The sequence below is a fragment of the Pelmatolapia mariae genome, linkage group LG1 (genome assembly GCF_036321145.2).
Source record: "Pelmatolapia mariae isolate MD_Pm_ZW linkage group LG1, Pm_UMD_F_2, whole genome shotgun sequence".
NCBI lineage: Eukaryota > Metazoa > Chordata > Actinopteri > Cichliformes > Cichlidae > Pelmatolapia > Pelmatolapia mariae.
The window spans coordinates 15,018,795-15,041,088 of record NC_086227.1 but is presented as its reverse complement, the minus strand read 5'-3'; the positions used below and the strand labels follow the sequence as shown (position 1 = coordinate 15,041,088).

Genomic DNA, 22,294 nt, shown 5'->3' with positions numbered 1-22,294 from the left:
ACAGAACAAGAAATCAGGAAGGAGCACATAATGTTTCACAGCATTGTACATGCTATTTCTTTGCTGGACCATTGTTTGATTTGAATGAAAAAGAAGAGAATACGTACATATATATAAACTACCAGTCAAAAGTTTGGACACACCTTCTCATTTAATGGTTTTTCTTTGCTTTCATGACTATTTACATTGTAGATTCTCACTGAAGGCATCCAAACTATGAATCAGCACATATGGAATTATGTAGTAAACAAAGTGTGAAATAACTCAAAACATGTTTTATATGTTAGAATTTCAAAATAGAAACCCTTTGCTTTGATTACCTCTTTGCACACTCTTGGCATGCTCTCGATGAGCTCCATGAGTTAGTCACCTGAAATGGTTTTCCAACAGTCTTGAAGGAGTTTCCAGAGATGCTGAGCACTTGTTGGCTGTTTTGCATTTCATTCTGCGGTCCGTCTCATCCAAAACCATCTTGACTGGGTTTAAGTCAGGTGACTGTGGACTGTGAACCATGCACGTAGAGACCATCCGTTCACCTTTTCTGCGTCACACAAAGACACGGCGGATGGAACGAAAGATCTCAAATTTAGACTCATCAGACCAAAGTACAGTTTTCCACTGGTTTAATGTCCATTCCTTGTGTTTCTTTGCCCAAACAAATCTCTTCTGCTTGCTGCTTTCCCTTAGTAGTGGTTTCTTAGCAGCTATTTGACCATAAATGCCTGATTTGCACAGTCTCCTCTGAACAGTTGATCTAGAGATGCGTCTGCTACTAGAACTCTGTGTGGCATTTATCTGGGCTCTAATCTGAGGTGCTGTTAACTTGCGATTTTGGAGGTTGGGGACTCAGATGATTTTATCTTTGGCAGCAGAGGGGACTTTTTGGTCCCTGTTACCTCTGGTGTCCCCCAGGGGTCTGTGCTGGGTCCCATGCTGTTTTCATTATATTTGTTACCCTTGGGTCGAATCCTTGATAAATACAATTTCTCTTTTCACTTTTATGCGGATGACATTCAAATCTATTTTGAACTAGCTGAGGATGTCACGTCGTCATTGCAACACTTCTCTGATTGTATGAATGAAGTTAAAAACTGGTTACTGAGCAATTCTCTTATACTAAATGATAAGAAGACTGAAATTCTAATCTTTGATACTCCCTTCTCCCGGGCTGAATCAACTGGTATTTTTGGGCCCTTTGCTGATTCCCTTTCTGACACTGTGAGGGACCTGGGTGTTGTCTTGGATAGTTCCTTCAAGTTGGACAAACATGTGTCCTCCGTAGTTAAATCGAGTTTCTATCAACTACGTCTAATCTCTAAGGCCAGGCCCTACATACCACGTAAGGACCTGGAGAAACTTATCCATGCCTTTGTTACATCAAGGTTAGATTATTGTAATTCCCTGTATACTGGTCTCCATTCTGCCCTCATTCATAAACTGCAGCTTGTTCAAAATGCGGCTGCGCGTCTCTTAACTGGAACTGGCAGGTTTGAGTCTATTACTCCAGTTCTTTCCGACCTGCACTGGCTCCCTATTAAATTTCGTATTGATTTTAAAATTTTATTGCTCACTTTTAAAATCATAAACAACACCGCGCCCAGCTATCTTACGGATCTCCTCAGTTTTTATATCCCTGGGAGAGCGCTTAGATCAGCAGGCCAAATGCTCCTGGTGCAACCGAGATCTCGGCTCAAGACCAGAGGTGGCCGCGCATTCGCCGCTGTCGCACCCTACCTCTGGAATAACCTCCCCCTAGCTATTCGGGCGTCTGATTCAATTCAATCTTTTAAATCTCGATTAAAAACTTATTTGTTTAGCCTTGCCTTCCCCAGCTCTTAGAGCCCACATCCTTAGTGTATTGGAACTTATTTTTATTACTTCTTAATGATTATAATGTTTTAACCTTCAGCCTTTCGGGTTGTGCCTACTATGCCTGGTCTATTATTGGTTAGTTATGTCACCTGCCTGTTAGTATATTTTATGTGTATTTTGTATTTTATGCTTTATATTTGTATTTAATATTGCTCTTAACTCATTTTGTGAAGCACTTTGGCATGCCTGTGGTTTTTAAATGTGCTATATAAATAAAATTGTATTGTATTGTATTGTACTTTTCTGGGGCGGTCCTCATGTGAACCAGTTTCGTCATAGCGCTTGATGATTTTTGCAACTGCATTTGGGGACACATTTAAAGTTGTAGCAATTTTCCAGACTAATTGACTTTCAGTTCTACAAAGTATTGATGGACTGTCGTTTTTCTTTACTTTGCTGATTGGTTCTTGCCATAATATGATTTCTAACAGTTGTCAAATAGGGCTGTCAGCTGTGTACCAACCTGACTTCTGCACAACACAACTGATGGTCCCAACCCCATTAAGAAGGCCAAAGGTTTGCATCACTGTCAACAAAACAAAGGGAATATAAAATATGAAAGTTTTTTCTTTGCTATATAATTCCATATATCTTGCTTCATATACAGTATGTGATGTCTTCAGTAAGTATCTACAATGTAGAAAGTAGTAAAAACAAAGAATGTATATACATATATGTATATGCATATAAATATATATGTACACATATGCAAACCTGTCAGAAGGTGCTTCTGGCTATACTTTTAATGGCTAAGTATTGTGACTCAGCATGGGGAAATGCATAAATATGACTTGCATAACAGGAACTAGGAATGAGAAATGATAACAAATGTTCCCTTCATTGCTTTGTTTATAATAGCATTTGACCTTTGTGATACTTCTGAAAAATGGTGTTGACTATATTTAGAAAACCGCAATTCATCACAAGTCCAAATTTTCTACTTTAGGTTTGGTTTCAGCTGTGAAACAATAAAGGCGTTATTTATTTAAGACAATGATTACTTCTCTGACTATTATTAGTTCTTTATAATATTAATATTTTAACTATTTATAAACAAAATAAAGTTTGGCTCAGATGTGGAAGTATATTTTAAATATAAACTATTTTAAAAATTGAGCTCAGTTGATGTTTAGGCAAAGCAGCAGAACTCAAAAAGCTGATTGACAGATTTTTAACAATCCATCATAAAAAATTTTTTACCCGGTGATGTAAAAGCAGAACATGAGCTTGCAATACTAAAATTTATTCATAACATTAGATATCATAAAATGACATATATACGACATTTATGCCAGAAATTGCCTTCACCAGTGACAGTGAAAGTATTCAGACTGAACAACAACAACATATTAATATAGTTTCTCTATTAAAATAACTTATGATGAAGAAAAATGTTGCTTGTGTCTGTTCTATAGATTGTTTTACTGATGCCTGAAGCATCATTTTACTGTTTTACTTGGTCAGGGTGGAGCCAGTTTTTCTTAATGCTTTTATAAGTAACTGAAAATAATGATGAAGTCAACATGATAATCCAGAGCCCGCACCTCGTATAAACTTAACAATTATGTATATATATTAGAATTTTATTGTTAATAACTAAAAGATAATAATAATAATTTTTGTTCTACCCTCAAATAGTCGCCGTTAGCTAGCTTCTGCTAGCTTCTTGGTCCTGGAATGGATTTCTTTTTGTTTTTGATGCGACTTTAAAACTGATCTTTTTGCACTGTTGATTAGACCTTATCTGGGCTGTACCAGTGAAACTCGTTTTTCTCAGTGTAAGTTTTCTACACATTTCATCCCATTTGAGAAAAAGTAGTGCAGTTTTAACAGTTAAGTAAATGTATTAAATGAAGGAATTTGTCACCACAAATAAATAAATGTATACAATTATATAGAATGATTTATATATAAAGTTCTGGTGGCTCACTAGCCAGACTAATTGACAGAAAATGCCGCCTGTGTTTTTATTGTTACTATTTATCTATTACTTAATTACTTTTTTTTGAATGGCAATGGGGAAGGTCTTTATCAGCAAGAGAAAATATAAAACTTTAAAAGATATAACAAATATATGACCTCCTACACATTTTCCGACGCTCTCTAGTGGTCTGGATTGGAGTCTTTACCAGGCTTTTTCAGCCTGATTGCATCTCACTTTTTGGATACATGCGTATTTCACTAAATGCATGAAAACAAGTACTGTAGGAGTCCTCTCTGTGTCTATGCCCCAACTCTGACCTTGGTCTTTCCCAAGGGATCAGTGCCATGTGTCCTCTCAGCTGTGGAGAATGAGAGAGAGGGATTTGTCTTGTATGTGACGTTCAAAGGTCTGATTCCCTTACAATAAGCATTTGATTGACATGAGAGTGTGCATGAACTACATGTATGTATGTATGTATGTATATTCCTGGTGTGGGGGTCGGAGAGGTGTGGGGATGATGGCTAATCTTGCACCCCGAGTGCTTTTGATCCCTTCAACTGGTAAGAGATGCACGCATGGTGCCTTTATGTCCCTGGGATCAGCTGTGCTATGTCAGAGCTTAAGAAGGGAGATCCGGCACATGAGTGAAACTACAAAGCCTGTGTGCCCGAAATAGTGCAGGAAAGGGCTGGGGTGCGAGCACACATGTCGCACTTGTTGCTAATTTGATCCAGTATAAGTTACATAGATAAGAGCAGACTTACAGTCCTTCAAAAATGATCTCTGGATTCAAATATGCTGGACAGCTTTGGCTCTCAGCACCCTCTGCTGGCAGATAATTGGAACAGCCTCCACTCAAGGGTTTGAGTCCAGTCTACACCAGGGATGTCAAACTCATTTTACATCGAGAGCCACATACAACGTAGTTAAAGACATTTAACTACACATTTAATCTCTGAGATATCTTTATGTAGGAAAAAGAAGTGCAATCTCAACAGCACGTCTCAGTTTTTCTACATGATAAATGTGTAAAACTAGAGGAAAAGGTTCTGGTAGCTCACTTTTATAAAACGTAAACGTTTTTGCTGATTGATAAAGTATTTCCTTTTTTTCTTTAAGCTAAATTTCTATAGTAGAAAATGAAGAACAAGAACTTTTCTGTCATTTAATTCTTTATCTATTACTTAACTACATTTAGCTGTGTGGTATGATGGCTGCGGGGAAGCTATTTATCAGCAAGAAAAGCTATAAAACCTATAAAAATACAGATAAAACTCCAGAATTTATGCCCTCTATCTTTTATTTCCAAAGCCATCCAAGTTTTTCCCAGGCTGATTCTGGTCCCAAGGCATTATGTTGTACCAATTTATATTTATTATGATAATCTACTTACTTATCAAGCACAGTGCTCGTCAGTAACTCAAATGTGGCAATTAAGGAAACCTTGTGAGTGTAACATACCTAAAAAGTCGAGTTAGCTAGCCCCAAAGTACAGTAAAGTACAGAGACATGAACTAATGCATAAAGTCTGTCAGTCAATTAAAGAGACCGGAGTCACGTCTGAAAAAGAAAAGAGCATTTTATTCAGCACTGGTTTTGTTCCAAGGAAAGAGCAAGGGGAAACTTGAGAATCAGCAGAAGGTGGTAGGTGAAAGCAATGATTTTTTTTCTCTTTTTTTTCTCATTTTTACATTTTTTTTTCCAGCAACAAATGTTCAGTAAGGGAAAGTACACTCAGGTAAGGCCTGGCTGTATTTTTCTACGTTGAGCATTTAATGCTTACTATTGATTGTGGGCAGATGAACGATGACCATACATCTTTTACCATTTCTCTTGTCTCAGAGTGGTGTAGAGGTAATACATCGTAAATGTCAAGAAGAAAAGCTAAGAACACAATAAAACTGTTCACTTTTGGCCCTGAACGTATATAATTTACACATCGCATTCTTAAGAAACACAGGCCATCAGCCGTGTGATTTCACCATCCATCTAAGATTAATGAAATACCGCAGTTTTTATTTTATTTTTTAAGTATTCCATCCATGATTGTTGCATATATTTTGTTTTGCACAAGGCAAGGCAAGATTTGGGTTTTTTCCCCCACTCATCCAAATAGTTTGAGATCTACATTGTTAAATGGAGAGTAACCAAAATCGTAATATTAATTTTGAAGAGGGAAAATAGAAGTCAGAGGCAGAAGAATGCAGCAAATTCATGTTGCCTGCATTTCATATGTTTCAAGCACACACTAAGCCATCTACTTTACAGAGAAGCCGGCATTTGTCTTGCTTTCGAAAAGGGGGAGCATCGCACCTGAAAAGCACTCGTAATGTCTAGAAAAAGAAAACCCGGAACAGAAGCAATGACAAATACGGATGGAAAATAAAAAATAAAGCACAATGTTGCCTTTTTGAAGATCAGAAAGTGTAATGCTGCATGTGGGAGAAAAATGTTAGAAGTCCTGTTTAGCCAGCTCCTGAGCGTGGCTTCTGTTCCCCTTTTGTCCACCCTGGTGAAAAGGGGCTTTACCTGCAAACCCCACCACCCCAGCGGACGCTAGCAGAACCATGAGGTAGATTACGGGTCAAAGTGACCACAAGAGAAACAAAAACCCTCCCAAAAACAATGCCGCCTGGGTGAGATACATGCAATTTCATAAAAGTACAGCTCTCGTTTCAAATCATGTCATGAATTTGTTGTCATTTTGTTTATTTATTTATTTTTTTTGTAAAAAAGGAAAGAAGAATATAAGGATTTTCCTTGCTCTGAGTTTGTCACCGTTCTCATTTCTCAGTATTGCCGCGGGACTCTCGTTTTCTTTATTGCTACCAGACGACTAGATAGCGCAACGCTCAATGGAAAGCCTCGTGATTCCACACACACCGTTTTGCTCAGTCCGATAAGAAATGTGACACCTGATCAAGTTTTGATGAAACAAGGTTGGAGAATGTTCGATATCGCGTAAGGAAGGCACCTTTTCCAATAGTAAATTCCTAATGAAATGGTCACTCGTATCAACTGTCGAGTGCAGTTTTCTGAGCTGTGGCAAAGTCGAAAACCAAAGTGAAGTTATTTTAAAACTTCAAAATTCAGTGCAAACGAGGTCTGCAAGGTTTTTGTCCATATACCACGAATAAAGGAACTATCAAATCATAGAAACCTTGATGGGAGTAGGAGGGGGGGAGTGATATCTCCATCTCATGCATTTATTACCACATCGTACTTGAATGGGGAAGGTGAGGGTGAATGGGCACAGGTGGGGATGGAGGGAGGTACGGGGGTCATCTGGCAAGTGTTTGAGAATCCTTGAAAAAGAGGAAAACAAGAACAGCATTTTGTATTTTTTTTTTTATCAAAATAAATCTTGGTTTTTCTTTTTCTTTTTTTTTTCTTCTCCTTTTCCCCCCCTGTGACTCGCTGGCTGCTTGAGTCTGTTTACACTGTCCTCATTTTCAACTACAAATGTTGGGGCTGTGCAAAAAAAAAAAAAAAAGTTCATGTTTCTGGTCCAATCAGCAGACGGAGACTGTTATTCCTGTGATGTCATCAGCAACTTCCCACCTGCCAACTGGCTCACAAACCAGGAATGTGGCCTGAAAGACAAAGAAAGCAGAAACAGGGATATAAAACTTGATTTTTTACTAAACAGGGGCCACAAAAAGTACACTCAACTGCTACAGGTCAGCTGCTCCTTAACGCAAATATCTACCGTATTTTCCGCACTATAAGGCGCACTTAAAATCCTTTAATTTTCGCAAAAATCGACAGTGCACCTTATAATCCGGTGCGCCTTATGTATGAATTCTGGTTGTGCTTACTGACCTCGAACCGATTTTATGTGGTACGCGGTGCTTAAAAATCTGTCAAAAAATGTTTTAGTACGTCCTTGGTAAGCTACGAAGCCACACCGCTTGATGGATTGTAGTAGTCAGGAGCCTCGCGGAGTAATCTGGGTCCAAAACTCTGTTAGTCAAACGAACACTGCGGCATCACTGAGAGTTAAAAACCCTCTAAATTCTATCATCTTTAATAAAATGATCAGCGTTTCTGCTTTACCGGGTGTAACAATTAAGTTTAACATCCAGGCATCCATAAAACCAGAATTGATTAAATTTAACGGAGTTAGAAATTAGCAGGAAGTTAGCTCGCTAGTTTCCACCTAAACATGATATAGCATGTTCTGACTGAGAGATTGCTGAAAGAATTAAAAAGTACAGCTCTGCTATCACTTCCAACATAAATGAAGACAGAAAACTAAACAGCAGTGACTTTTGTAGGGTTAATGAAGTTGGGCTAGCTGGTATACAATGATGTGCTACGTGATCGCTAGCAACACAGCTATGTTAGCATAACATAAACACAGTGAAGCTGGAGGATGAACGCTAACTTTTTCCACTCTATAAAAGTTAACGTGAGGGTTCCCGATGGTTAGGGACAAATGCAATCGCATGGCAGGATGCTGTAAACGGACCAAACTTCAGTCAGGAGAACAACTGAGATAATCCATCCACAATAAGAGGTTAGTCATTAATATACTGCAACAACATGAGAATAGAGCAGCTGTGAGAGAATTCAACATTAATGAATCAATGGTACGGAAGTGGAGGAAGCAAGAAGAATGATTTGAGTAAAGTCTGACTTATCTGATTTTGTTTCGCTTAATGCGCCTTATAATCCGGTGTGCCTTATTAATGAAAACAGACCCGTTCATCGACAGTGTGCCTTATGGCCCGAAAAATACGGTAATTGGCCAATAACATAAATAAGCTGACTGTACTCAAACGTCATCCGCAGTCAACTTATTTCTATGTGAAGATGACAAAAGTGAAGAAACTGGCTGTGATGCTATCCTGTCAATATGGAACCAAAAATTCTGAGGGATGTTTCCAGCACCCTGTTGAATCTGTGCCGCAAAGACTCAAGGCAGCTCTGAAGACACAAGGGGGTCAAACCTGGTACAGGCAAGGTATAACTAATGAAGTGGCCGGTGTATATCTATAAACACACTTAAGATTTGAACAACAATCCTGAACGCCGTCCGGATGCAATTAATGACTACAGAAGTTCAGGGTGGCCCATTGCTAGCTAAACCATAGCGTCGCACAAACACAACAGTCGAAGGTTAAATGGAGGATAGCAGACATAACAATCATAACCGACTAAATTAACGATTTGAACTCAGACATATACATTCCCACGAGTCTGTAATCTACATTTTCAGTATGTTTTTGTCCTTGTGGTAAATAAGTCAGTAGGGCTTGACTCAACATGCCTTTGCTCAGATGTTATGTGTGCACTCAGGCAGCCGAGTGAGGCCCAACTCTTAACTTAATAAAAGAGACAACTGTAACAGAGTAGCTTATATAAGCATTTACAGTACTTTGCATTCACACAAAGGTTTCTCCTCAAAAGTTTTGTATCATTACAGAAATTCGTCCCGGGGCTTTATTAGGTTGTCCACTTGACTGTTACGTGTCAGTGAAGCTGCTGAAGTAAACACTAAAGTTGTTGAGATTTATGTTGGGAAACCAAAGCATACCTGCATCTACTTGCTGAGTTGACTGTAAGGGGACGAGTTGTTGGAGGAATCCACTTGCTGCGGCGTGCCATTTTCCTGAAAAGCAAAACATCAGCATCTCTCATTTAGGATCTGATAATAACCATCCTCGCTGTGTGTGCATTGAGATAATTGATAGTTTTAGAGGACAAGCACTTCAAAAACAACCCAGGCCCTTATGAAGGAAAGACCACTGGACTAGCTGCTGCAATTTTGTTTAAGCGGTTTATTGTTTTAAGACGTATCCCATCTTGAAGGCAGAAGCTGAACATTTTAAATGAAAAGTTGAATATGATAAAGATAGAATAAACCTACCGGTGCTGCCTGCATGGGGGGATACTGAGGCATGTAAGCTCCCTGGACACCTGGGTTTGCTGGAATATACTGAAAGATGAGAAAAAAAATGAAAATAATTTAATAGTATATTACATATTGAGATGACTGAAAGACAGTTAGGCGACTCAACTTTATGTGCACAGCATTTTCAGGATGACAACGTTGATCCAAAGGAGAATGTCAAAGTTTGGTTGACAAAAAACCCTCCTGTAACTGTAGCAGTTAGATGCTCATGTTATGTTCTTATAACTGCATCTGGGGATATGCAGATGCAGTTCTAAGAACCCAAAACATCTGTCACGTATGAATGAATTTAACTTCCTTAAAGCGCAAAAAAAATAAAGTGTCTTCTGGCTCAGGCTCAATAATAAAAGTGTGCCAAAGGCCCTTTTTTTTAAATTAACATGACCTTATTTGCAATAATGACACACACACACTCACAAGGTGCAATTACCAGCTATACTACAGCTGGTAATAACCAAAAATAAAGATTTCATCTTGCCAATTCACAGATATCTGCGCACAGTGTTGCAATCATAATTGCTGCTAGTGTGCTGTTTAATGGTAGCACAGATTTCATTTGATTAGTGCTGTGTGTGTGTGCATGAGAGATGGAAGATATCCCAGAATTCCACTCACCGCTCCAGTGTTTCCCAATGACAGCTGGCCCATCTGCTGAGTAATCATGGCTGTTGGGTGCAGTGACATGGAGGGATCCACAGAGGGCGACATCACAGAGGCCTGAAAACACAAAGTGGCTCAGTTTTGTAGCACCCGTCACATGAGTCAAGTCATTTTGATAAAAACAGCAACACCACACAGGGAAGGCAGTGATTGCTACAAAAATAACAAGTGTTACTTTCTGACATATATGCAGGTCAGCACAGGCCACGAGCTGGGGAAAAGGACTGGCTTTCGAAACACGTCCGTAACACTAACTGTGACGGTGTAGTAGTTTCAGGTCAAAAGAAAACGCTGCACATTCAGAACATTGTCTTCTATGCTAGTAAATTATGCAGAAGGTGTGGTGTTGCCAGCTCTAGCCAGTTTTCAGATGGAGTATTGCTTTAAACATGATGCCCTCAGGGAACGGACCATTTCCTAACAAAAAAAATGGGGGAGGGGGCAGATCAGCAGAGACACTTGTTCCACTGGAAACCATCTGTTGGAAGAGTCAAAGAGTCACAAGACTGTCTCTGCTTCAGGCATTTCCTGCTGGATCCAGAAAGCGGGAGAAGGGGGGGGGGGGGGGGGGGGGGCAGTGGCTGGAAGCCTCTTTAGTTGTTCCATTTCTCTTTCATACACAGTCCAACACACACTTAAAGCATGCAGCGGCTATTTCCCAGAACTTGTCTCAGCCTCTGGCCTTCTCATGTGTTTGGGGAAGTTTTGTAGCTGGACTTGACTGCATCAGCAGAACAGGGGGAATAAAGTGACACTGTGAGCGGCTATGAGCTCAGAAGTTTAGCTGCAGTGGCACCACACACCCATTTCCTGTGCACAGAACACGACGCAGTGTATAAAGCCGCGGCTGCAGCTGCCTTACCGGGTGTTGCATGATGTATGGTTGATGTGCCACCCAAGAATGACTCTGCACCTAATGACGGGAGAGACAGAATGAGAGACAGATGCAAAGAAAGAGGATGAAAGCAGCAAAACGTGTCGCCCATTTACAAATGCAAAAAAATTTATCTCATCTCCACCTCAGTAGTTTTATTTGTGGACTGTATAAGAGTAGCTCTGCACAATTTACAGTTCAAAAGTAATGGATCATTTGAACCTTTGGCCATTTTTAATATGAACATCTACCACTCTAAGAATTAATACATATGACAAAGAAACTAGGATGCATACTAGGATAGAAATTGAATGATTCTAACAGTCTGAATCACAAGCCACAGGCGAATCAGCATAAACGCCATCTATCATCATAAAGACAGCACACTCCTGTTCAGATATAAGAGCCCCAGTAATATCCAAAGCCATCATCTTTTTAAGTAAAAGCCTGGTTGCTTCTCTTGGTGTGGCACTAAGCACACCAGTGGCTTCATAACTCCAGTTCTGCCTTCAGTACTGAGCCTAATCATCTCCATTAAGGAGTTCATATGCCTTACTAACAGCCTGGGTGAGGTCCACCCTACTTCTGATGAACTGCTCTTTTCCCGAAAACCCTTTTTTAAAAATATTTGTTTTTATAGTTTTTTATAAGCTTAAGCTGATTTGTTGTTGTAATCAGCTGCCTATTCTATTGGAGTTCATAATTAACTCCTCACGTGATCCGAGTATCTACTACACAGGTCTTAAAACTCTGAAGTGAATTTATCTGCAACCATCTGGCAGACGGCTGGTGAAAAAAAATAAACCCAAATCAAAACTTAAATTTATCCCTCCTGTGCAAGTGACAGACCTTTTCAGTGGTTTGAGGTATTTCCACACAGAATGTCATTCATTAAAACTCTTTGGCAACAGGAAGGAAGACGTGAGAATTCAGAGAAACCGTGACTCAGAGATGATGACTGTGCCTGCTCAAATGATGAGTTTATTCCAACGAACTCCTAAGCTTACTGTCAGATACCACGAGCTCTGTTCACACATTAAAAAAAAAAAAGTAAAACCACATGGAGCTTCCAACGTCTGAGGCAGCCCAGGAAAATTACATTCATCCATCCATCTTAACTGATTTAGGATGTGGGGGTTGGAGGGGTGGAGCCTATCCCGGCAAGCATTGAGCAAGAGGTGGGGTACACAGTGACTAGGCTGCCAGTGTAAGTTGCATATACAAGCAAAAAGACCCACCAGCCCACATACTGTAACCTCAAATGTGGAATACAGAGGAGCGGACAAGTATCGAGAAAGCGGTTCAGCTCTTAGAAAGGATTTTCTTGGCCCATTAAAGGGATATTGTGCAGTACCTGGTAAGCAGAGACTGGAGACATGTAGGGAGGCATTGTGGGCTGCACAGTCATTATCCTGTTGGTGACTGGATAAGGAGAAGCATAGTACCTAGGAAACAAGACAGTATTTTACAACAAAGCTTGGGAATTATGAGGCTAGTAAAGTGTGAAATGAGGGCATGAACTGTTATAACCAGAGTGCAACTTACCCGTTCTGTATAGCTGCTGAGGAGGGGTCATAAGTGAGAGTCATTGCCCCCTAAATGACAAAACCAGACAAAAAGGTAGAATTACATAATTGAATTATTAGTTCTTACTACTTTAGCGTAACAGTAAAACACCATGAAACCATAATTGGTGGATTCAAAGGTGAATTATCTATGTTTGAGAAATTACCCTTTCATTTCAACGGTATGGCTCAACAGACCCATACAATATTCTTGATAGACTTGTTAGAAGAAGATTGATTCTCAGTAATAAAAACGAGGTCGCATACATGCAAGATAGATGACATTACGTACTAATCTGAGATCCGCTGTCTGTCCGTTGGGAACAAATCCGCCATGAGCATGTTTCTTCCTTTGACTGTCAGCAAACTTACACAGCAAGGGCTGAGAGGGTGCTGGGGAGGAGGGATGTGAAAAAAAACAAAACAAAAACCCTGACATGTTAACAATCACTCAACAATTTTAAATCACCGCCTCTGCGGTTTTCATCTGAGGGAAAGTATCCAGAAAGGGGAAACTCTTCCCTACCCAGAGCTCCAGAAGCCGTCTTGATAAACTTCCCATTGAAGTGGGAGATGACTGCATTGCACTGCTCTGTTGTGTCCATCCTGACGGAGGAGGAGATGAAACAACAACAAAGACTCATCATCAAGTGACACAGAGATCATCTAAAGTGAAATCTTCTTTAACGCAGTGATGCTGGCATGACTGGAATAACTCGGATTCTCATTTTTGTGACCATTTACATTCTGTAGGGTTTATAGCCAACAACCGGCATAGATATGTGAAGTGAAACAGGAGGCAGTATAGGGTTATATGTCCAGTTATCGATGACTGCTTTGGGTTTTGCACTGTAACGCCAGTTTCTGGAGGAACACAGACAACACAAACACAGCCTGTATGCTTCGTGTTTGCTGTTACTGACAGCAGTGTTATGCAAAAGCATGTCTTACACAGACAATGGGCCATAACTGACTCTATTTAATAAGTCTGAGGGCAGAACACAGGCTTGTTTGCTCTACATTGCAATAAAATGGTACCTCAAGTGAGCTATTGTATTACACAATGTCAAAAGCAAACGGTAACAGTAACTAATGCACTGTTAATTCTATGTCTAATAAAGGAAGGCAGGTTACAGATTGCTGTGCTAGGACAGGAGCTGCACAGTGCCACTGCTACTTCATAACGCAATTTATCATCATAGGTTTGCTGAAGGTTTATTTTGTACCTCCTTTAATACCGATCAAACAGGGAAAAAAAAGAAAAGAATGTTCTTTCTGTGAGTCTCCTGTGACAGACCTGGCAAAGCCCACACCTCGGCTGTTGCCGCTGTAGTCTCGTAGGATCCGCGTGGAGACGACCTGACCAAAGGGCTGCAGCATGTTCTCCAGCTCTTTCTCATCCACAGACAGAGGCAAGTTGGAAATGTACAGATTTGTGGGGTCCTGTTCCTGCTGCTGCTCGCGTGGAAGGAGACAGAAAAGAAGAAATGCACTGAATGCTTTAGCATCATGTCACGATAAAATGAAATCAACACTCACAAAGGCTGTGTTGTGCCATTTCTCTACTGACAAATGAATGCATGACAAAAAAAAAAAAAAAAAATCTCTGCATGAAACTTGCCTGGGCGCAGATCAGCTAAAGTGTGGTTAATGGCTAGAGGAACATTTGGTTAAACAAGCTCTCCTGCACACACAGACACACACACACAGTGTTACACACTTCATCCGCACTGTGCAGCAGCTCAGCGCCTCCACAGTCTTCCCTAGAAACAGCAGGAGAGCGGCGTAGCCTAGCTACCGCAACACACAAACTGCGTTCAGCCATGTTTGCTCCAAACAAAGCCTACTACATGCAGGTCTCCAGTGAGCCACCGCACACCAGTGAACTCTCACCCGTGAATTCAATCACACCCAGCATGCATGTGAAAGGGAAAGGACTGGAAGACGTTTGCCCACTATGAAAGAAATCACAGATATTATGCAGAAATATCCTCGTGTGCTTTACTTTCAATTGGCCACAGAGGCTCGGGAATGCGTCAACGCTTAAAGTGCTGCTATAACAGAGCACTGCTGCAGATATCACTATGTATAAATAGCAACTGCAAATACCCAATAGCAGTAAAGTTCCTGGTAAAATTCTGTATAGTGTATAAAGGATAGTGGGTAATGTGTTGCACTGACTGACAGGTTATTTGGCAGAGAGAGATGTGACATCTGGTTTCTACAGTGAAAGTAAATGGGGTCACGGGAAGAACAGCTTGTCAGCTGAGGTCATGTGACCGGTCTAATGTCATTCCCCAACACACACTGGACACAAGCGTGCACGCATTAAAAAAAAAAAGGAAGAAAAAAAGCACAACCCAAAAGAGATGTTCGCAAGCATAACAAATATGCACAGACACGCACATGTGCATGTACCAAACTCACCTTGGCCATCTGGGCCTGTATGCCGCTGGTTTTCAGAGCATGGACTGCTTTTAAAGCAGCCGCTGGGCTGTCAAAGTCCACAAAGCCGTAACCTGGAGTTTGCAGAATAGTATTTACATCAGCAGTTGGTAAGTGATAACATCACTTACCGAGATAATATATATATATATATATATATATATATATATATATAAAAATTGCTTATTCTCGTAAATATAACAACATATTTTATACGTGAAAGACTCATAAAAGAAATCTTGTAATTGAGATGTGTGGGAAATCTTTTAAAGGAATTGCTTTGGGAAGTCTGCTTATTCATTTCCTTCCCCAGAGTTAGACCAGAAGCTCGATAACACTAAGATCCTTGAGCGGGTAAGCTCGGCTAAGAATAAACACTGAAAACTATACTTGGCTTTGTTGAAAGATAAAAAGATAACCGTCTACCAGGACCTCTTCAGAATGAGCAGGATATAATTAATGCATTGTATCCTGTTTATCTGGGCAAAACCTTTGGTTTTCAGCCACCTTTCTGTAGTATTGAAATCAAAATGCTGTACTATTCCTTTAAACCGGTATCTATGTCTCACCCACATTCTATGCATGCCTTTTCACCATTTTCTAGAGCATTCCAACAGTGTGAAAAAGATCTATAAAAATGCAGTACAGTATGTTCTGCATTTTAAAATGAAGAAAGTTTTTTCGTATTTTTTAACAGTGCATTGAATCTTACCATCTGCTTTCTTATTATATAGCCAGCCATTATGCACTGTTTTCCATTTATTTCCATAAAGTGTAAAAATCTGTTAAATCTATTTGCGGAGACTCGGTGAAACCTCTGTGATACTTATCACACTTCTGTCTTCATAGTGTTAAAATGCAATGAAGATTTTACCAATCAATCTACACTTTCACCTGCAAAGCAAAACAACAGCACACGTTGTGTGACAAAATTATAAACCGGGCGTATTCACAGTTGGCTTCAGGTCATCACTGATTTATAGGTGTGGAAATTCAACAGTGTTCACGTGTTAGGTGACTCTCTGTACTTAATTTAAAGTTGAACTGTTAGTATATTTTGGCAGCTAGAACTTATTGATCTCACTGACCTTTACACTTGTTAGTTGTCTTGTCCAGGATTGCCTTTGCAGACTGAATCTTTCCATACCTGCGTGCACAAAAGATGTAGACTACTGTTAAAGACAACGATGAATCAACAACTGAGACTGTTCTCATTGTGTATTATTTAAGATTTCCAGATCCAGATTTCTCTGGATTTGTTTCCAGAGAAATCTCTACATGGAGAGCTTTCATTCAACTTTACAGTGAGGTTAAAGAAAAGAAAAGTTCACAGGACGATTAAATATAGAGACAGTTCATTTTAAAAGAACCACACAATGTGTAACTGGTTTCAGTTTACATGTTTCAGGCTTTGCTTTATCTCTGACTTTCCACTCAAGTTGAACTCTGACACAAACTGTGAGCTTCTCTACCCGCGCGCCATACACACTGAATGCCTAGCTTACATCACCATTCAGACCTTGTTGCTATGAAAAGCACTTTCATTTCTGCTTTGTGCTGCCAAACACCACTGGGAACACGAACAAAACACAAGCAAACATGACACAAACAGCTGCTGTTGCTGCTGCGGGTTACATGAGTGGACGTCCTTTTCCATTTGCTCGTGAATCAGAAGGAAAAAGATTGGACAAAACAGCACTAATTATGGCAACCCACCACATTAACCACTTAGACTGGCGTCCTATACTATCAGCACATATAAGGCATTCTCACCAGTTGCGTTAAATGAGGGTTTCGCAATCTGCTTTGCATACCAAAGATGAGCTGTGACTTTTCTATATGTGCCTGTTTAGATTTATGGTGGTTGGCACCTTTTATGTGGACACTACGGTTAAACCAGCATTGGTTTTTGCATGTCTGCATTGATTTTTTGGCATCAAACAGCAAACAGACTTTTTAAGAGTGTAATATTTACTTTAATTTCAGTAACTATTAAACCACTTACGCTATTTATTTAGCATATTCAGGAAAGGTCTCTTCTTATTGTGTAGGAAACCAGTTATACACAAAATAATAACAAGAAATCATAACTCACCTCTTTATACTGCATTCAGACTTAAAATTATGCAATAACAGGCAGACTGCTAGGCTTTACTTAAACTAATTACTATCCAACGACAATGACTGTGACGGGTGTTTGTAGTGTTGGTGCCTTTTGGAGAAAGTTTTAAGAAGTGTGCTGAATATATGGTGAATGAAATATTCCTGTTACCAAGCACTGAGTAGCAAAAATCCAACCATCTTGTCCAAATATGTTCACCTCTTGTGAAAGCCGTAATATCGAAGCAGGAGTCCACACAACACAGGTGGTGTTTGATGGCTAACTCTATCTGTTAATCTGCTTAGCTTACTACAATGTGATGAATTGAAAATAAATATATATTCTGCCCAAAAGAACAAAATATGTCTCATGTCCACTCTTAAATTCTTACTTATTAGCTTTAAAAACCTTAAATGTAACAATTTCATGCTGTGCTGGTACAGATGTTAGCTTTCTATTTTCTGTTCTTTGTCCTAAGACAAGCTGACCCTGACCATAGAAAGTATTGAGATTTTACAGCCATGAGATGTCAACTTATCTGCCATTTTTGGACGTGTGACAATCATGCCGACAATGTAAAGTTAAGTGAATAAAACCCCAGATACACAGGGCTAAAGACCGGTCTGTGACCATCTGACAACCATCCATTTCTTGGGAAAAATGGATTCCCTGACCGATTGGCAAAAACTTTGTTGTGATGGTTTTTGGTTGCTAGCAGAATGCTGTAGTCTGCATGAACCCAGCTAGCTTGTCTACCAACACTGGCCAACTACTCTAAAAATGGCAGTAGAACTGTGAAAAATGCGCCTTTTGAAATGTCTCGGGTAGGCGAACATTATTCTTTTCCAGTTTGTGTTGCACTTTTTCAGGGTTTACTACTTGGCTAGTAGTTAACAAGTGTTTGCAGACAAGCTACTGCTAGTGACCAAAGCAAGCGCAAAAGGATTTTTCTTGTAGTACAAGAAAGCAACTACTTACGAAATGTTTGGGGAATATAATATTTTTCCCTTTTGATGTCCAATATGGAGGACAGCTCTTGAACAATGGAGCTAGCTTCTAGCCGTGAAAAGTGAATCTAAGGTGGAATTACTTTGGATTGTCTTTAACAGCCAGCAGGGGACGACTCTTGTGGTTCCAAAATAACTTTGGGCGGATAGAAACCCCTGGACTGTGACCTCGGTTAACATGTTCCTGATACATTTATGGTCACAACTGCTAGTTTCTGATTACACTGAACAAAAGATCAAATTAATGCTGCAAATTTAAACACCAGGACGATCATGGCGAAAACACTCAAGGGTCGATAGCAGGACTTCAATAACCTGTGGATCAGTGATTCCCAGTGTGTGGGGCTTATCGACCTGGTGAACCACTGAAGTGCCGCTCATATACCATAAGAAATCCCTTACATAAAAAAATTAATAAATAATTTTCAATTTTGTGAGTTATTTTAGAGCTACCATAAACTACTTATATTTTGCCTTTTCTGGGCCATTATCTGAGCCTGAATTTGTCATATATTCTTTCAATTAAAATGTATTTTTAGAAACTGTTGCTGTCCTTTTTTAGAGCTACTATTCAACCCCTTTTCATTTGCAAAGTACAATAAGTGACAAAACATTAGTTTGCACAGCCATAAGCGTATATGCGCACGAACTCACTGGTGACAGAGTTTGATCAGGTCCAGGTCTGTCGTGGCAGGAGGCAGGCCACGGATGTAAAGGTTAGTTTTGCTGAGCTGCTCCAGGCCTGTGCTGCTGCTGCTGTTGCTGCTGGGACTGGACGGAGTCATGGGGTAGGACTGCACACAGGAAACACACTGTTAGGAAATGTACGGGAGCTGGATAATCTAATTTAAACCCAGGTCAAGCGTGATCACAAGAACATTTCATCTGTGTGACAAACACACAGGGAAAACGCTGTCTGCACTAGTCCATGCAGTACTCGTCTAACATCAATAAGCACTGCTCACTAAAGAGCTGCATTTCAGCGAGACACACCTGAGACCACAACAGGTCCGGTGGTAGCAGAAGAAGGACTCAAGGATTGGCCAACTTTGAGCTGTTTTTAGGTTATTTGCTTGTATGCCACTCACATTCATTTTAAAGAATAAGGCATGCTAAACATTTGTTGAGTTTGCAGTGATGCCGATCACAGAAAACTCAACAAATATTAACAAATGTTACTAATTAACTACCCAGTTGTGCATATAGGTACCTATAATTAAGCAATCAAACAAATTACATTATTTAAAGGGACAGCAGCCTAAAAGCAGAATACATCTTGAATATGTTCTTATAATAATTTTGTACATTTACATATTTCCATCCATGCATGCGTGTTCTTAACTCGCTTATCTGACTTAGGGTCACAGAGGAACTCCTTGAATTCTCTACCTTTTCTTAAACTGAGTAAAAGGTTTGGCCTTTAACCCCATAGCTGTAAAAAAAAAAAAACAATTTTGCCCTTTCCTGTGCATTCTTTTGCATTCTTGTAGGTGGGCCTTTGGGTCTGACATCAGACAGACACTTCCATTTTTTTTTTCTTACTTGTACACCAAACCACACCACTGCCCTGCAAAGCATTTCCTTCCCTTTACTCATTCATTAAAATCCCCCCACCAGCCACCGCAACCCTCTCCAGATCAGATCAAAGACAAAGCGTGGCAAAATAACACCATCTGTCCACAACCGAAATACAATCCACATTTTAGGAGCCAAAACTGTGCACATGGGCCAAACATGGCCAACTATGGCTAAATGTTCATAGCAGGTATTATTCTTTCACACATGAAGACCTGATTCCTGTGGCAGGAACATCTGTTAGGTCTCTTGTGTGTTCAAGTAGAGGCCTTACACTTTTGTTGGTGTGCAATTACAAAGCTTAACTTAAAGCTAAAAAAAAAAAAAAGCCCATCAAAGCTTCTCCATTAGAGGGCAGCTATGGTATATTTTACACGCAGGGCCCTCTTATAGCTGATTAAACACCTACACTGAAGACTCATTCTTCCCCTGAAGGGATTCATAGGAGATCGGATTCACATCCCCGTCCTCAAAGTAACGTACAGTACCTTCCGATGAATATATATTACAAGAAAATTGAACCCTCGCTCCACCTTATCTGAAGCAGGGTTCACATTTCCGTCAGCGGCAGAGGTTAAACACCCGCCGCCTCTCTCCTTCCATCTTCCATCTTCAGATGGAAAAGCACAGGGGCACGGCCTTCATTCAGACCAGCCTTTTCTCTTCACCTGAGAGGTCAAAAAGAAGAATGCAGGCAGGCAGGCTGCATAGTTCACCCCAGCACACTGACATTCATCCCAGCTCTCTCTCTCTCCCTCTCTGGATCCAACCAGAATGCATTAACCTATAAAATGGACTACAACCGTCATGCACATTGACCAGAGTTGGCCAGCAAGGTTATACGGACGTAATAATTAAAGTATCGGTTGTACAGCTACAGATCGGCTCGGATTTTATCTTTTTTTTTTTAATCTCTTCATCTTATTAGGTTTCCCCTTTTGACAAGTGCTGAGAGCAGATGATCTGTTTTCCAAACGGGGTTTAATTATTATTAATATTACCAGAATGTGGCGTGAATGCATGTAAATCCTGAAATGGCTTTCCAATGTCATGTGCTATTATTCACCCCATTTTTCCCCTCAAAGTGTGATTTTAAAAAAAAAGTAGGAAGAAGGGGGAAAAACCCAATGTGTGTATGTGTGTGTCTTTGGCCTACCTGCTTACGATTGGCTGTCTTCGGCGGGTTGCCCGTGTTTGCAAAGATCATCCTGGAGGTTACAGATGGATTTTACTTCCTCCCCCCCAGAAAAAAAGGAAAAAAAAAAAGAAAAGGAAAAATCGCACAGATGAGAGCCACTATAGAGACGAAATCCGAGCGGGGTTCAGGAGCCTATCAAATAGCCAGTCGCTTTATAACATCCGCATCATGAACGGCTGCTGGACACTTTAAAAAAGAAGTCTCGGTCCCGCATAAGTACACTGTTACATCTATACAGTCAGATGCACACCAGGCGATGGACCAGCCCTCCGGTCCGGTTCATTGATCTACGACGTCCTGCTGCAGACCGCTCGGCAGTCCCACCTACTACAGACTAAACCATCTCCGCCTCTGCAGGGTGTTTGACATCAAATAAACTGCGTTGCCGCCACCTAAAAACTCGCAGCGGACGCTTGCTTATTGCGATAAACAGACGTGTGGTGTCTGAGGCTCGGTCGAAATTCAGACACAAAGCGGGTTTGGGTTTGATTTTGGGAAGCACAATCAGTTTGGGCTCAACCCTCGCCGCCTTTCATGTTGTCGTCGTCCGCACATACCAAGCATTCTTCACCCCCACCTCCTGAAACCACACACACAGAGTCGTACACACACACCCTCTTCCTCTTTGTACCCTTCCCCCCGCCTCCCCCCGACACACACACCCCGTCCAACATAGGCTAGTACATGTCACAGAAGTCAGGATGCAGTGAAATATAAGCAGCCGCCACCGGCCCACAGACGAGGTCACAGTTCCCCTGTAAACCGCACAATGTGGGACGGAGGCATGAACACAGAACAAATATTGAATTCAAAAAACATAAAAAAAATGCTATTGATGTTTTCTGGAAGGCTTCGTGTACTTGATGTCACATAATTATGAGGTAGAAGAAGAATTTTTTTTTTTTAATTGAACGGCTTTACGAGATTGATGAGTTCATGAACCCTTCGTAAAAGTGCGTTTTAACACTAACCACTTCACTGAATGATGGGAAAACAGGAACTGTACCTTTCTAGATTCTCATCAGCGGCTTCACTGTGTATTGAAGACTTAATTTAAAGACCAAGCGCTTAAAAAGTCCCGCCCCCGTCTCCTACTTCTAAGGCCGAGAATTTTATTATAAAACAAAAAATAACATTTAAAAACAAAAACCTAAAA

General features: G+C 40.3%; 1 protein-coding gene across 1 annotated transcript; it reads right to left on the bottom strand.

The window, feature by feature from the left end:
• Positions 1–5,357: 5,357 nt before the first annotated feature.
• rbms1a (RNA binding motif, single stranded interacting protein 1a) lies at positions 5,358–21,591 on the bottom strand. The gene is made up of 14 exons (XM_063473569.1): positions 21,097–21,591; positions 19,020–19,159; positions 16,346–16,404; positions 15,240–15,331; positions 14,110–14,267; positions 13,339–13,418; positions 13,105–13,205; positions 12,793–12,842; positions 12,602–12,692; positions 11,236–11,286; positions 10,329–10,430; positions 9,669–9,737; positions 9,336–9,410; positions 5,358–7,389 (listed from the first exon to the last, which is right to left on the bottom strand). The coding sequence occupies exons 1-13, from the start codon at positions 21,145–21,147 to the stop codon at positions 9,342–9,344; spliced, it is 1,113 nt and encodes a 370-aa protein (XP_063329639.1). The 5' UTR covers positions 21,148–21,591; the 3' UTR covers positions 5,358–7,389; positions 9,336–9,341.
• Between the last annotated feature and the right edge of the window lie 703 nt (positions 21,592–22,294).

What these genes read in the sequence shown, in the direction of transcription:
- rbms1a (XM_063473569.1), bottom strand. Translation starts at nt 21,147, where the DNA reads ATGATCTTTGCAAACACGGGCAACCCGCCGAAGACAGCCAATCGTAAG. An exon ending in TACAGGCCCAGATGGCCAAG is followed by an intron (nt 14,268 to 15,239) that starts GTGAGTTTGGTA and finishes CCACGCGAGCAG; the next exon opens with CAGCAGGAACAGGACCCCAC. An exon ending in GACGGCTTCTGGAGCTCTGG is followed by an intron (nt 13,206 to 13,338) that starts GTAGGGAAGAGT and finishes CCTCCTCCCCAG; the next exon opens with CACCCTCTCAGCCCTTGCTG.